Consider the following 16,043-nt stretch of genomic DNA (forward strand, 5'->3'; position numbering starts at 1 on the left):
CTAGAAATATCATGGAACCCTCCCTTCCAGAAACCACTGCAAAGAAAGTTAGTGTCCACAATTATAGCGAAGGTATCACCAATCAATGGATTCTGGGTTTAAGTATAGTGAAGCCTCCATCAGCTCACTCTGATCAAAAACAACCATGAGATTTATGGAGAACATTACTTATATTTTGGTACCTGTGGGTGACAACCACATGTGAAGGGGCTAATAACTTACGGCTAAAAACTACATTCTTTCCACGCTTTTTAATGGAATAGTTGTATTGTTCATATCCACATATGAATTTCCAATCAACTACTTTGATACTGACCTAAGATGCCACTACAAACAACAGCTGAACTTCACGTAAGAAAAGGGTATTATTAGGGGTGACTGGCTGGCTCAGTCTGTGGAGTGTGCAGCTCTTGCTCTCCGGGTTGTGAGTTCAAGACCCATGTGGGATGTGGATATTACTTAGAAAAATAAAATAAAATCGTAAAACACAGGGGGTATTATTTTCTTTAAGTACAGTCCACCTACATTACACATTACTAATGAAACATTTTATTTCAAAACACCTTTACAGTAAAGAATTCTAAGCAATAAGCTTATTTACAAATGACTCAACTCTTCACCTTTCTTCTGTTCTGCTATCAGGCAGTAATAATCATTCATATACTATTAAGCATTTTATCCCTCACCACCAAAAGCCTCCCCTTACACTTCCCTTCAATATCCCAAACCTTCTATTACAATTAACTATCCCAAGGGGCACCTGGGTGGCTCAGTCAGTTAAATGACCAACTTCAAGTCAGGTCACAATCTCACAGTTCATGGTTCAAGCCCCACAGTTCATGGTTCAAGCTGTGTTGACAGCTCAGAGCCTAGAAACTCTTTCAGATTCTGTGTCTCCCTCTCTCTCTGCCCCTCCCTGACTCACACTGTCTCTCTAAAATAAATATAACAGTTTTTAAAAAAATTAAAGGAGCACCTGGGTGGCTCAATCAGTTAAGCATCTGACCTCGGCTCAGGTCATGAACTCGGGGTTCATGAGTTCGAGCCCTGCATCGGGCTCTGTGCTGACAGCTCAGAGCCTGGAGCCTGCTTCAGATTCTATGTCTCCCTCTCTCTCTCTGCTTCTCCCCTGCTCATGCTCTGTCTGTCTCTCTCTCTCAAAAATAAACATTAAAAAAAAAAAAATTAAGTATCAAAGATGAGCTTGGGGAGCCCTGGTGGCTCAGCTGGTTGAGCATCCAGTTCTTGATTTCAGCTCAGGTCACGACCTCCACGTTAGACTCCATGCTGAGCATGGAGCATGCTTAAGATTCTCTCTCCCTCTGCCCCTCTGCCCTGCTTACTCTCTCTAAAAAAAATAAAAATAAAATAAAATTTAAAGAGATGAGCATGGAAGAGGATAAATCGGGAAATCAAAGTGTATTTAGGGGTTCCTGGGTGGCTCAGCTGGTTAAGCATCCAACTCCTGATCTCAGCTCAGGTCATGATCTCACAGTTTCGTGGGTTCAAGCCCCACATCAGGCTCTACACTGGGGATTCTCTCTCTCTCTCTGCCGTTCCACTGTTTGCGTGCTCGCTCTCTCTCTCTCTCAAAATATTTTTTTAAGTGTATTTAATACAATCTCTTTTCCTATACTAAGTGATTTCCATCTAAACTAAATTCTTAGGAGCTAAGTGTCTGGCTCTTGTAGAATTCTGATAGTGTATCTTAGTACAAAATTCTACTTCAAGAAAGAATCTTGAGGGATGCATACGTGGTTCAATCGGTTGTGCATCCAACTCTTGCTTTTGGCTCAGGTCATGATCTCATGGCCATGGGATCAAGCCCCGCTGGAATATGTTTAGGATTCTCTCTCAGAGCACCTGGGTGGTTCAGCCAATTAAGCATCTGACTTCAGCTCAGGTCATGATCTCACAGCTCGTGGGTTCAAGCCCTACATTGACCTCCCTCTGTTTCTCTGTCTCTCTGTCTCTCTGTCTCTCTCTCTCTCTCTCACTCTCTGCCTCTCCCCAGCTCATGCACACATGCTCTCTCTCTCTCAAAAATAAAAATAAAACATTAAAAAAGAAAAAAGATTCCCACTCTCTCCTTCTGCCCCTCCACTGCTCATGAAGTGCACATGCGCTCTCCAAAAAAAAAAGAATCTTGAAGTTCAATGAATTCAATGGAGTTCATAAATAAAATCCTATCTATGAACCAATCTACTAACTCCATCAATCTTTATTTAGCCCCTTAAGGTCGCAGCAAGTGACCTTAATCAAATATTTCATTTGCTCTCTCAAGGAAAGAGAAACCAAAAACATAATTGAGATTGGGAAGCATCAACTATTCCCCTCTAGCATGCTTGAAGAACAGTGATAAGGGAGTAAAATAGAGAAGCCCAATAACTTCACTATCTCTTCAATGTCAAATCTCTACAATAGATTGCACTATTTTTCTTAAGGTACTCCCAAGAATCAACATCATATCCAGATCTAAGAATAAAAAAATAAATCTTCCACAAGAAATCCTGACCTCCTGTGAAAATTACTGCCAAGCAAACTGCCAATAGCTCTATTTCACATATAATCTGACTCTTGTTACAGTGTTTCAGTTTATTAACTTATTAAAAGTATACAGAATGAAGAAGACTTCAATTAACATATAAGTTTTGACTCTTGTTATGGGGTTTCAACTATTAACTTACTTAGAGTATACAGAATGAAGAGAGCTTCAATTCATTTAAAATTTAGAATTTTCTTTTAGAATTATCCTAAGTAACTTGTTTCCATAACTGTGCAATTATATGGGGAAACTGGACTGAAAGACCCCTATTTAGATCAAAGGGTAGTCAGAAAACAAAAAACTTTAATATAACAAACCAGTTGAGTATGTCTGTGTTTGATTGCCACTTAATAACACTTAGTGTCAATAAAGATTAAATATATTCCCCAGGTAGACTACATACATTTAGAAATTTTTGCTTATATAAGTTGGCATCTGTTTTAAGAGCCAAAATGGGATAATAAAGAAAACAGGCAATAAAAAAAATTAAGAATACTCCTGAAGGATGTTCTAATAAACAAAAGTTTAGTTTTCTTCACATGTTAAATTTTGGGATTAGAGTGAATCAGAAGTCTTCCCTTTTTTGTTTTGTTTTGTTTTGAGAGACAGAAAGCAAGGGAGAGGGACAAAGGGAGAGAGAGAATCTTTTTTCTTTCTTTTTCTTTTTTTTTTTTAATGTTTATTTGTTTTTGAGAGAGACAGAGACAGAGCACAAGAGGGGAAGGGCAGAGAGAGATAAAGGGAGACACAGAACCCAAAGCAGGCTCCAGGCTCTGAGTTGTCAGCACAGAGCTCAACACAGCGCTTGATTCATGAACCTTGAGATCATGACTTCAGCCAAAGTTGGACATTCAACCGACTGAGCTACCCAGACTCTCCAGGAGAGAGAGAATCTTAAGCAGGTTCCATGCTCAGCAGGGAGCCCAACACAGGGCTCAATCCCACCACCCTAAGGATCATGACCTGAGCTGAAATCAAGATTGGATGCTCAACCGACTGAGCCACCCAGGTGCCCCTTCCTTTTTTTTTAAAAGCATGGAGCTCTGTTTATCAAATGGCATATAAAACCCTCAATATATAATACACATAAAAAACGATTTGCTCAGGTTGAAGTGGAAAAAGGTTAGACCAGTGACAGGTTAAATTAGTTTCATCCACATCACCAGAGGGCGCTGCAGAACACAGTCTAAAAACTAGGAGACAAGATCATCTCAGAAGCCCTTAAACTCCTGGATTTGGATTTAGTCAACTGGTCACAAGTGGTTTCAAAGAAGCTCACAGACACAAAAAGGCAAAAATTCCCAAACTTGCACTAGATAATTTCCATACGTTTTTCTTCAAAAATTAGATAATCCCCTATGAATTCCCAACATTTAGATAAACAAAAGAAGGAAAAATAAAAATGCCTCTGTGTCAGAAATGTTTCAATCTTTCCTGAAAATATGGATCCACATGGAAAAATATTCTCTAGTTAAGAGAAGAAAATTATAGATGACCCCATAGTACAGAAGCTTGAAAATTAGGTGAAGAAGATGAAACTAAATTAATGAAGGGGGGAAAAAATCAATATGAAAATCAAATTTGTTCTACCTGTTGGTTAGATCATGTAAAGTTGCCGGTATATCACTGGCTCTCCTGCAATCATTTTCTTGGTTATGTTGCTTAGGTATATCTAAAGGAACATAAAAATTAATTACTCTTGAATTATGTTTGTATATTCTAATATTCAGTGATCTCTTGAAATTCTAGAAAAACTTCTAAACAAAAGAAAACAGAAAATCACAATATGAATGCTAATAGGAAAAAAATCATTCAATTGTGAAAGTGTACCGATAGGACAGATACAGAATATCTAGTAATAAACTTTTTTTTTTTTTTTATGTTTATTTATTTTGAGAGAGAGTGCAGTGAAATCGCACGAGTGAGCCCAATGCGAGGCTTGATCACTTCGGCCTGCATGAACTCAAATATGGCCTACATCTATTGCCTGCCCTAGCCTAGCTACATAATTCATACATTTTTTATGTATTTATTCCTCCTCTTATCTAATATTTACTGAACTCAATAATTTCTTGCACACAAGTACTGGGCAGTTGGGGAAACTGAATATAAAATGGATATTAGATATTGTAGAGAAATGAATTTTTTAGGTGTGATAGTAGCACAATAGTTGATGAAGCTGAATATGAGATACAACAGAATTATTATTAGCTTTTTAGATATGACATTACTATGGTAGTTACATAGGAAAAGTCTTCAAATTTTTATGGGAATGCATGCTGAAACACTTTCAGTGAAGTGTTACAATGTCTAGAACTTACTTGGTTTAGCAAAAATACAAATATATATATATATGTGTATATATATATATATATAGCAATATGGCAGATGTTGATTAAAACAAGTAGTATTTGGATAATTATTATACTATTTCATGTTAAACAGCTGTGGGCGTCTATACAAAACCTTGTAAACAAATGTTTATACCACCATTACTCATAATACTGAAATAGTCCAAACAACCCAAATATCCATCAATGGATGAATGGATGAATAAACAAAATATGGTTTAGTCATTCAACAGAATGTATTCATAAAAAGTAACGAAGTACTAATACATGCTACAACTTTGATAAACCCTGAAAACATTGTGCAAAGTGAAAAATTCTGCAAATGAAAGAAGCCAGACACAAAAAGCCTCATATTGAGCACTGGGTGTTGTATTTAAGTGATGAATCACTGAATTATACTCCTGAAACCAATATTGCACTGTATATTAACTAACCAGAATTTAAATAAAAATTCGAAAAGAAAAAAAAAAGCCTCCTATTATAGGACTCCTTTTATATGAAATATCTAGCACAGACAAATCCATAGCGATAAGAAGTACATTAGCGGTTGCCAGGGATCAGGAAAGGGGAAAATGGGGAATCACTGCTTAATGTGTACAGGATTTCCTTTTGAGATAATAAAAATATTCTGGAGCTAAAAAATGGTGATGGGGGGATGCCTGGGTGGCTCAATCAGTTAGGCGTCTGACTTCGGCTCAGGTCATGATCTCGCAGTCAGGAGTTCGAGCCCTGCATCGGGCTCTGTGCTGACAGCTCAGAGCCTGGAGCCTGATTCAGATTCTGTGTCTCCCTCACTCTCTGCCCCTCCTTCACATTCTCTCTCTCAAAAATAAATAAACATTAAATTTAAAAAAAAAAGTGGTGATGGTTGCACAACTCTGTGAATTTACTAAATGCCACTGACTTGGTACACTGCAATGACTGAAATAATATGTGCATTTCACCACAATAAAAAATAATTGGGGGGAAAAAAAACAAGAATGTAAAGAAACTGCTATCATAGTGAAAAATAACTGATCAGAGGGAGGTTTAAGAGAGACAAAAACAAATAACCAACCTGGAAGTGAAGCAGGATACCGCAAAAGAATACTCCTAGCATACACTTCTTCCGAGGCAGGATCAAATGAAAGGGGAGACATTGGTGGTAAAAGATCCACAGCCTTAAAACACAGAAATCATCATTTTGAAATAAACACATTTACTCGTTACCATAGTAACAATGCTAAATTAATCTATGAATGGATGATTTTCCCCCTAGCAAAGATGGAATTACCAAGCATGGCAATTATCTCATAACTATTTTTAAACAAAGGAGTACAATATTAGAACAAGGGGACTACTCTGTCCTCCAACTGTGCCTCAAATGTAATACTACCTAACAGCAAGAGAAAAGTCTCATTTTCTTTTTAATATAATCCTCTGAGTCTAAAAATATTAACTATAAATCAGAAGGCAACCTGATAAATACTTGAATATGTATTTAGAAAATTAGAGAAACCAAAACATTTAAACTTTAGGCTCAGATGCCAAGATGACAAACACGCAAAGCATTCCTAGATCACTTGTAACATGATAAATCAAAAGACTGCCTTACACTAAACTACTCTCCAAAAGGCAAGCCAACATTACTTACTGGAGTCGAACCTTTAACTAGACTGAAAGGAGACAGACCAAGAAATTCTTTCCACTTTTTATGCCATTCTCCTTGCCTTTCAGCAACAGAATGTTTTATAGTTGTGAGATCTTCTTTTACTTTACACCTATGATATAAAAAAGAATTTCCTTCAAAACATGAATATATAAAACAAGTATTGAATAAAATTTAAGACAACAGTTTGTAGAGAAAGGGAAGAAAATATAACTGGAAGTTCAACCAATACAGCATGTATGAAATGAATAAACTCACAGTGAACATTCAGTTCCGAAAATACTTTTCCTTTTAAGACCAGAAAGCAATCATACATCAATTATTCCATTTATCCCTTTAAAATATTGTTTTTTCCTAGTTCTAAACTCAAGTCCAAACTCTACTCTTACTCTGTCCCTCCCAGCTTCTCCACTCAAATAACAACTTTTTCTGAGGCTTAGTTTATTAGTTTTATTATACAAAAGAAAAGCTTGAGAAAAATTGAAATTATTTCATAAAGAATAATCCCTTAGGGCAAATAATTTATTCTATAAAGAAAACAACATTAATTTTCCTTTCTACTTTATGTGTCTCCCCAGGAGTCAATGACAAGGTTTTTAAGTTCTAATAAAATGCTCACATTCGTTTGCCAAAGCTGAAAAGTTGTCAACTACACAAGTTGTACTGAGAAATTATCAAAACCACCCTATTCCTCCCCCAGTACCATAACAAAAGATATTTCTGGGATACCTCATACGCTTCAGATCTGATAATCTTTCTCTCTGAAGTTTGGTCTCTTTTTCAAGGAATTGAAGGTCTATTGTCAGTCTTGCTGGGTCAGCCTGATAACGTTCGTATTTCACTACTTTCAAAACTTCATTTAATAACTGAATAACTGTTAACAGGTTCAATTTTCCAGCCTCATAAACATTTCCTATGTGCAACTAAGGATTCAGAGGGGGGGGGGGGGGGGAAAGTGGTTCGTAAGATTATGAACTGTTACATAAATATATTTATGTTTCTTATTATATAAAAAGCTTACCTTAAGAGTGAAAAAAGTCAAATGTCTACCCAAAACTGAAACCAAGTAAATAATTTTGGTCCAAAGAAAACTACTGTGAAAGAATTAACATGCAGTGCTATATTGTTGTATTATGCAAAAAAAGTTGCAAACTAGAATAAAAGAAATGCAAACAAACAGAAAGCAAAATGAAGACTGAGAAGAAAAAGCAGGTTTGGTGAAGATCATAAATTCATGGTTTTGTTTTTAAAATTTTTAAAATTTTTTTGATGTTATTTATTTGAGAGAGAGAGAGAGAAAAGCAGAGAGGGAGACACAGAATTCAAAGCAGTCTCCAGGCTCTAAACTGTCAGCACGGACCTGGACGCAGGGCTCGAACCCAGAAACTGTGAGATCATGACCTGAGCTGAAGTCGGACCCTCAACCGACTGAGCCACCCAGGCACCCCCATAAATTCATGTTTTAACAGAAGTTAAATTGATGTCCCTTAATGGCTGAATCCAAACTTAGACATGTTTATTTGGCCTGCACAACTCCAGTATTTTAAAATCATTTGAATTAGCTGCCAATCAACTAAAAATCTTAAAATTTCACATAAATACTACTATTTTTCCAAAAAGAAATATATATGTTCCAAAGAGGAATATATATGCTCCAAAGAGCATATATTACCTACCTACTCCCTGTATACAGGAATCTGAACTTGCAGACTTTTATGTACTCTGAATTTGAAGTGCCTGGCATGTTACCTATTAAAGTGAAAGCTCTTCAGGGTCACAACAATGTTTCACCTTCCTATCCCCTATGTTATCATTAATATTTGACATATTAGATACTTAATAGAGTGTGAGTTTACTAAGAAAACAAATGTATGTAGCCAGATGGAAATGTTTCCTAAGCAAGTGGAAATAATTTCATGGAGTTTGGGTTGAAGGCAAGAAACTTGAAATACCAATTTGGGAATATTATTGTACAGGATACTGATGAAAACATAGAATTGAGTAAGAAAAAACAGATGAATATAATGTGGGGAAAAGCAGGCATTAATGGAACCATGGAAAACACTTTCATTTGAAAGTCAGAGAAAAAGGAAGTGGTAGAAAACTGAGAACAGCAGTATGAAAAAACACAAGAACAAAGGCACTGAGGTCACAAAAGCTAATGGAAGCAAAATTTTACAATACTTAGCATCAAGATGAAAGAGAAACCAGAGGATAGAGACTTTTTTTAAAAAAGGTTTTTATTATTTTCAAGTAACCTCTACACCCAACATGGGGCTCAAACTCACAACCCTGAAATCAAGAGTTGCATGCTCTACCGACTGAGCCAGCCAGGCACCCCAAAAGACATTTTAAAAAGAAATTCAGCAATTAGGAGATCATTAATGCTCCCCTTTGAGAATTTATAAAGAACTAGTACCAAGGGTGTCTGGATGGCTCAGTCGGTTAAGCACCCAAATTCAGCTCAGGTCATGATCTCACAGTTCATGGGTTAGAGCCCCACATCGGGCTCTGGAATGACAGCCTGCTTAGTATACTGTGTCTCCCTCTCTCCCTTTCTGCCCCTTCCCTGCTTGTGCTCTCTCAAAAATAAATTAATAAACTTTAAAGAACTATACCAGATCGTCTTCCTACTAAGTAACCTCCTTCTCCTCTCTACACTGTATGATGTAGCACCATAAAAGAAATGAACAAATTAATAAAAGCTTGTGTGTGTGTGTGTGTGTGTGTGTATACACACACACCAACAGCCCTTTATGAAAGTTTTACTAAATATATTCACAAAAATAAATTCTGAAGACAAAAAAATTTTAAGAAAAATATACAATATTTATTATGTATTTGCTATATATAATACATACTATATATTAAATACATATATTTTAGTGTGTGTGTGTGTATATATATATATATGTAAAATATACATATGTAAAATAATTTCATGAAGAGAGTTCTTCCAAAAACTTCTTTTATATCAAATGCTTACCTGACCCATTTGTTTCTCAATTTTGTCAAGTAAGAGCCTTGGAATATCGATAGCGACATTAGTTCCATCTAAAGTATACTGGTTAACAAGACTAAGGACTGCATTAACAACTTCTCTTTCTTTTTCCAAAAACGTGAGTGTTTCATTCACTGAGGCCCACAATGACCGCACCTTTGAAAACAGAGAGAAGGTCTATACATAATCTGTACATACATCAAAGTAATGCAAAACACAAATATATACTCACTCCCAGGAATAAAGTATTCCTGGAATGATTTCTGGCGAGAAAATTAACCATCTAAAAGCACTAAAATTAATTAATTAATTAACCATCTAAAAGCACGGATACTACTTCCAAAGGGGCTTTAAAACTGAAGAATTTCTCAGAAGATTTTAGCCAACCATGATTTTCAAAAAAATCTAAAAAATCGCATGGTACCAAGATGCAATTAGCATTTCCTGTGTTTTGATATGCCACCAATCTAACAGAAACTTTTCAGGGAGAAATAGTAAAGATTTTCAGGAGGGAAAAAAAAAATACTACACATCAATTTTAAGAGTTATTCAAGTTTCAAAAGGTAAAAATGTGAAAAACCATGTTCCTTTATTATTTTTTTAATGTTTATTTACTTTTAAGAGAAAGAGACAGAGGTGTGAGCAGGGGAGGGGCAGAGAGAGGGGGAGACAGAATTCAAAGCAGGCTCCAGGCTCTAAGCTGTCACACAAAGCCTGACTCGGGGGCTCGACCCTACAGACCACAAGGTCATGACCTGGGCTGAAGTCGAACACTTAACAGACTGAGCCACCCAGGCACCCCAAAAAAACCACTCTCCTTTAAAAGCTAAGAATCTTAGGTGGCTCAGTTAGTTGAGGCTCCAACACATGATTTTGGCTCAGGTCATGATCTCACAGTTTATGGGACTGAGCTCATGAACCGTGCACTGACAGCATGGGGCCTGCTTGGGATTCTTTCTCTCCCTCTCTCTGTCCCTCCCCTGCTCATGTGTGCCTGCACCTGTGTGCTCTCTCTCAAAAAAAAAAAAAGCAAAGAATCTTAGGCATATATTAACATGTCTATGTTCATTAAAATTCATATATAAGTATGTTTATAGATAATAGCTACACTTGTTTATTTCAGAGAGAAAGCAAGCGCACACACACTACAGCAGGGGACAGAGGGAGAGAGGGAGGAAGGTGGGGAGAGAGGGGGAGAGAGGAAGAGGGGGAGAGAGGAAGAGGGAGAGAGAGAGAACAAGAGAGAGAGAGAATCTTAAGCAGTTTCCACACTTAGCACAGAGCCCTATGTGGAGCTCAATCCCGTGACTCTGGGATCATGATCTGAGCCAAGACCAAGAGTCAGACGCTCAAATAATTGAGCCACCCAGGCGTCCCAGTAGCTATACTTATGGTGAACACAGCATAACACAGTTGTCCAATCACTATGCTATACACCTGAGACTACTCTAACATTATGTGTCAACTATACTTCAATTGAAATAACAAAAAAAAATTTTTTAAGAATGTTCATAACATTTCTATTTGTAAAAATCAAAAATTGCAATTAACCCAAAAGTTTACCTAGAGTAAAAAAAAAAAAGTATGTTGTGCTATACTCATAAAATAGAATACTACATAGTATTGGGAATGAACATACTATGACCTACATACACAACAGCATGGATAAAACAGCATGAGTCAAAGAAGACAAATACAAAAAAATATATTCTATATGCTCCCTTTTATATAGAGCTCAAAAAAGGCAAATAAATCTTTAAGAAGGGAGGAAAGTATTTAGTTTTGGGGGGAGGAAATGGTTGTGAATGAAAAGGGGCTTGAGGCTTCTGGAGTAATGTTCTGTTAAACTATATGCTGGTTACATGGGTGTATCACTCTGTGAAATTTTTTCAAGATATACACTTAAGATTTTTGCACTTTTTTGTTTGTATAGAATGCCTCAAAAGAATTTATAAAAGTGGGAGGTAGGTAGGGAAATAGAATAATTATACCCATGTTTGTGTTTGTCTTCCCATGGTCTAGAGGTCTCACAGGATGACATTTCTTTGGTGAACAAAGATCCAGGATCTGATTATCAAATTTACTTTTATCTTGTCAATGGCTAAAAACTGACTGGACTTGGGCAAAGTGAACATTAAACAAACTCAGGAGAGATCAATGTGAAAACTTTAACATGTTTCACCTCAACCTATTAAATTTACAATCAAAGATATAATGTTCAGTAATAGGAATATTCATATTCACTAAGTTGGAAGATCCACAAAAGAGTGACTTTGCCTCTTTCCTTCACTACTGTAGGTATAATATGTAGAAGAATGCCTGGCACATGGCAGTGATCAATAAAAATTCAATGAATTGGGGGGCGCCTGGGTGGCTCAGTCAGCTAAGTGTCCAATTCCTGATTCCAGCTCAGGTCATGATCCTCACAGTTCATGAGATTGAACCCCATGTCGGGCTCTGCGCTGACGGCACTGAGCCTGCTTAGGATTCTCTCTCCTTCTCCCTCTGCCCCTCCACCACTCATGTTCCTTCTTCCTCTCTCTTGCTCTCTCTCTTTCTCCCTCTCTCAAGTAAATAAACATTAAAAAAAAAAAAATTCACTGAATGGATGAATAATTATTTCCTGAGGAGGGCACTCACCTTTTCCAGTGACAAAATGCCTGGAAAGCCAAATTAACACCCAAAGCAGCCTGGTGATCATAAAAGCAGAACAAGGAGCTGGACAGAGATTTCATCTACACACAAAGACCTAAGAAAACACTCCAATCTCACATCAAAGCCAACCTCTGAAAACCTCGTATCATTTATGTCTATCTAGCAGATTCCTCCCTACTGCCAAGCCAGCCTCAATGTGACTTCTCATTTTTCTTCCATACTTACCATCTCCCTTCAGATAACATATTTGATTTAGATAAATTAATACTACTGATTAAGTTACAATCAATCAGGCTCAACTTTTCTTGCTGACATGAAAGATTTTAAATTAACAATATTTAACACTGCCTTTATATATAGTCTTACAAATTATAAGCTAATTTTTCAATTATATTCATGCTTTTTAGAAGCATCCTGTTGACACTGTAATATATCACTTATGAGTTTTAAAAAATAGTAACAGTCTTACAAAAAGAAATGATAAAGACAAAATAAAGAGTCCAAATGAGTAAAGATCACATATGACAAAAGTAAGAGATTAAATCTGTCCCTTAAAAAGTTGCCTCACCTTTTGGATTTTCTCTTGTATATTACTTTGGTCATCATAGGGTTCCATTCTGGTTAAAAATTAAATTATTTCATTAGCCATTCTTTAAAAATCACATGGTAATTTACCACCCAAAAAGCAAACAGATCTACAAACCCACTCACTAAAAACCATTCTAATTAAAAACAAAAATCAGGCACCAGGTGGCTCAGTCAGTTAAGCATCTGACTTCAGCTCAGGTTATGACCTCACAGCTCGTGAGGTTGGGCTCTGCGCTGACAGTGTAAAGCCTGCTTGGAATTCTTTCTCCCTCTCTCTATCTCTGCCCCTCCCCTACCTGTGTACGCACGCGCATGCTCTCTTTCTCTCTCTCTCTCTCTCTCTCTCTCTCAAATAAATATATAAATTAAAATAAACAATAAAAACAAAAATGAAATTCTAGCTCAAAGCAATAAATTTATTAGAAGAACTGGACTAGGAATCGAATTATGTTCTAATCCTATCATGTAGCTATTGATAACACTATTTTAACTGATATTTCTGAGACCCTCAGTTTCCTTACTAGTAAAATCCAGGAGCTAAACTAAGGCAACTTTCAGCTCTAATCTAAAAGTCACTTACTTTTTTATTTGGTTTTCCTGTCCCATACACTCTGATCTCAAATTTTGTACTTGTTTAACTGACAATCTGTAAGAAAACATATAAATGACGACTATAATTCCATTATAATTAACTGGTATAGCCTACTTTGATATTTTCCCCCATTTCTTATCTTTGCTCAAGACTTCTGAAGACTAATCTTCCAAATACACCCAGCAGCCAGCTAAAGGACTCTAGAGTCCTTTAAGAGTTATAGAGTGATAGGGGCGCCCGGGTGGCGCAGTCGGTTAAGCGTCCGACTTCAGCCAGGTCACGATCTCGCGGTCCGTGAGTTCGAGCCCCGCGTCGGGCTCTGGGCTGATGGCTCAGAGCCTGGAGCCTGTTTCCGATTCTGTGTCTCCCTCTCTCTCTGCCCCTCCCCCGTTCATGCTCTGTCTCTCTCTGTCCCAAAAATAAATAAAAACGTTGAAAAAAAAAATTGGCTCATAGACACTCTGACTTCAAGTAAAAATGTTGGAGGTAAGACTATCCTGCTCTCTAATGCTTCTATCACATACATACGGGATAAAGTTAAATGTTACCTAAGACAGACGACATTGTAGTTTCAAGGTGATTTCAAAGGATTTTCTAGCTTTCACAACAAATAACACAGCATTTAAAAAGTTACCTTACTAGAGTTGTTTATAATCATAAAAAATTAAACATACTCTATTTCTTGAGAGTAGGAACCTTGCCTGTCTTAATTAATGCTGTAGGACCAGTGCTAAACAATACCCAGCAGACAGAAGTAACTCAAATAAAAATTTGTTGACAGAATGAACTTAAATATAAAATAGTATGAAATGGTTAAAGAAACTATGGAATACCTACTTAAAGGAGTATCTACTTAACAGATATTCAATAAACCATTAAATATTAAAAGCAATACATTTTAAAAATTAAAAAATAAAATTAATGTTTTAATTTTCAAAAACAATTTAATTTTAGTAAATATGTAAATGAGCAATATACTATGGCAATATGGAAAAATTTACAAAATGAAATATGAAGACAAAAAGGATACAAAATATAATGAGCGCTATAATTACAGCTTAAAAATGTAAATCCATGTTATAAAAAGAAAAAACACCTAAGATACTAAATTCTTTGTTTGTTTAAATTTTTTTTTAATGTTTATTTATTTTTGAGACACAGGGAGACAGAGCGCGAGTGAGGGAGGGGCAGAGAGAGAGGGAGACACAGAATCTAAATAGGCTCCAGGCTCTGAGCTGTCAGCACAGAGCCTGATGCAGGGCTTGAACCCATGAACCGTGATTTCATGACCTGAGCCAAACTCGGACGCTCAACTGACTGAGCCACCCAGGAGCCCCTAAATTCTTAAACTAAGGTAATATTTTCCCTTTCTCTAAACTTTAATTTACAGTATTCGTAATTTAAAATATCTTATTCAAGGGGTCACCTGGGTGGTTCAGCCAGTTAAACATCTGCCTCTTGGTCTCAGCTCAGGTCTTGATCTCAGGGTCATGAGTTCAAGCCCTGCACTAGGCTCCACACTGAGTGTGCAGCCTCCTTTAAAAACAAAACAAAACAAAACAAAAACAAAAACAAAAAACAAAAAAACAAAACCCAAAAAACAAAAAACAAAAAACAAACTTTATTCAGAAGTCATCTGGGGGGCGCGTGGGTGGCTCAGTCAGTTGAGCGTCCAACTTCAGCTCAGGTCATGATCTCGTGGTCCATGAGTTCGAGCCCCGCGTAGGGCTCTGTGCTGACAGCTCAGAGCCTGGAGCCTGTTTCAGATTCTGTGTCTCCCTCTCTCTCTGCCCCTCCCCCGTTCATGCTCTGTCTCTGTCTCAGAAATAAATAAACGTTAAGAAAAAATTAAAAAAAAAAAAAAAAAAAAGAAGTTATCTGGCTTTGGGGTGCCTGGGCGGCTCAGGTAGTTAAAGCATCTGACTCTTGGTTTTCATTCAGGTCATGATCTCACAGTTCTTGAGTTCGAGCCCTACATCAGGCTCTGCACTAACAACTTGGAGCCTACTTGGGATTCCGTCTCCCTCTTTCTCTGTCCCTTCCCTCCTTATGTGCACATGCTCACTCGCTCCTGCTCCTTCTCTCTCTCTCTCTCTCAAAAATAAACAAATAAATAAAACATTTTTAAAAAAGAAGTAGTTATCTGGCTTTAAAATGGAAAGATTCTGGGGTGCCTGGGTGGCTCAGTTGGTTAAGCGGCCATCTTCAGCTCAGGTCATGATCTCGCAGTCTGTGAGTTCGAGCCCCGCGTCGGGCTCTGTGCTGACAGCTCAGAGCCTGGAGCCTGTTTCAGATTCTGTGTCTCCCTCTCTCTGACCCTCCCCCATTCATGCTCTGTCTCTCTGTGTCTCAAAAATAAATAAACGTTAAAAAAATAAAAATAAAAAAAATAAAATAAAATGGAAACATTCTGAGGTAGGCATGGATTATTGCCACTCAAAGTATATTGATGACATTTGCTCAAAAAGAAAGGAAATTTCATTTTCTAACTATCAAAGTATTACTTACTGTGCATTTTCCTGATACTCTCGGATAACACAATCTTCTCTTTGCAAAATATGTAAAAATCTATTGCGTGCTATATGGCATCTGGCAATGCATTTATGCATATCTTGTGGCTTTACATTAAATGTCTCTGTAAAATGTATAGATGAATCTACATG

General features: G+C 37.0%; 1 protein-coding gene across 3 annotated transcripts in view; it reads right to left on the bottom strand.

Annotated features, from left to right (window-relative positions):
- The window catches only part of HAUS6 (HAUS augmin like complex subunit 6), a 36,292-nt gene that overhangs the window by 9,229 nt on the left and 11,020 nt on the right, over nucleotides 1-16,043 (bottom strand). For 2 of the 3 annotated variants that reach the window (XM_030293654.1, XM_030293653.1), the window contains exons 5-12: nucleotides 15,889-16,036; nucleotides 13,369-13,434; nucleotides 12,769-12,817; nucleotides 9,531-9,701; nucleotides 7,274-7,467; nucleotides 6,530-6,656; nucleotides 5,954-6,056; nucleotides 4,136-4,217 (exon numbers count right to left, since the gene is read on the bottom strand). In XM_030293654.1, the coding sequence (XP_030149514.1) occupies nucleotides 4,136-4,217; nucleotides 5,954-6,056; nucleotides 6,530-6,656; nucleotides 7,274-7,467; nucleotides 9,531-9,701; nucleotides 12,769-12,817; nucleotides 13,369-13,434; nucleotides 15,889-16,036 (940 nt within the window). The remainder of the gene's footprint in view (nucleotides 1-4,135; nucleotides 4,218-5,953; nucleotides 6,057-6,529; nucleotides 6,657-7,273; nucleotides 7,468-9,530; nucleotides 9,702-12,768; nucleotides 12,818-13,368; nucleotides 13,435-15,888; nucleotides 16,037-16,043) is intronic. The other variant, XM_030293655.1, reaches the window with a different exon arrangement.

The sequence above is a fragment of the Lynx canadensis genome, chromosome D4 (assembly GCF_007474595.2).
Source record: "Lynx canadensis isolate LIC74 chromosome D4, mLynCan4.pri.v2, whole genome shotgun sequence".
NCBI lineage: Eukaryota > Metazoa > Chordata > Mammalia > Carnivora > Felidae > Lynx > Lynx canadensis.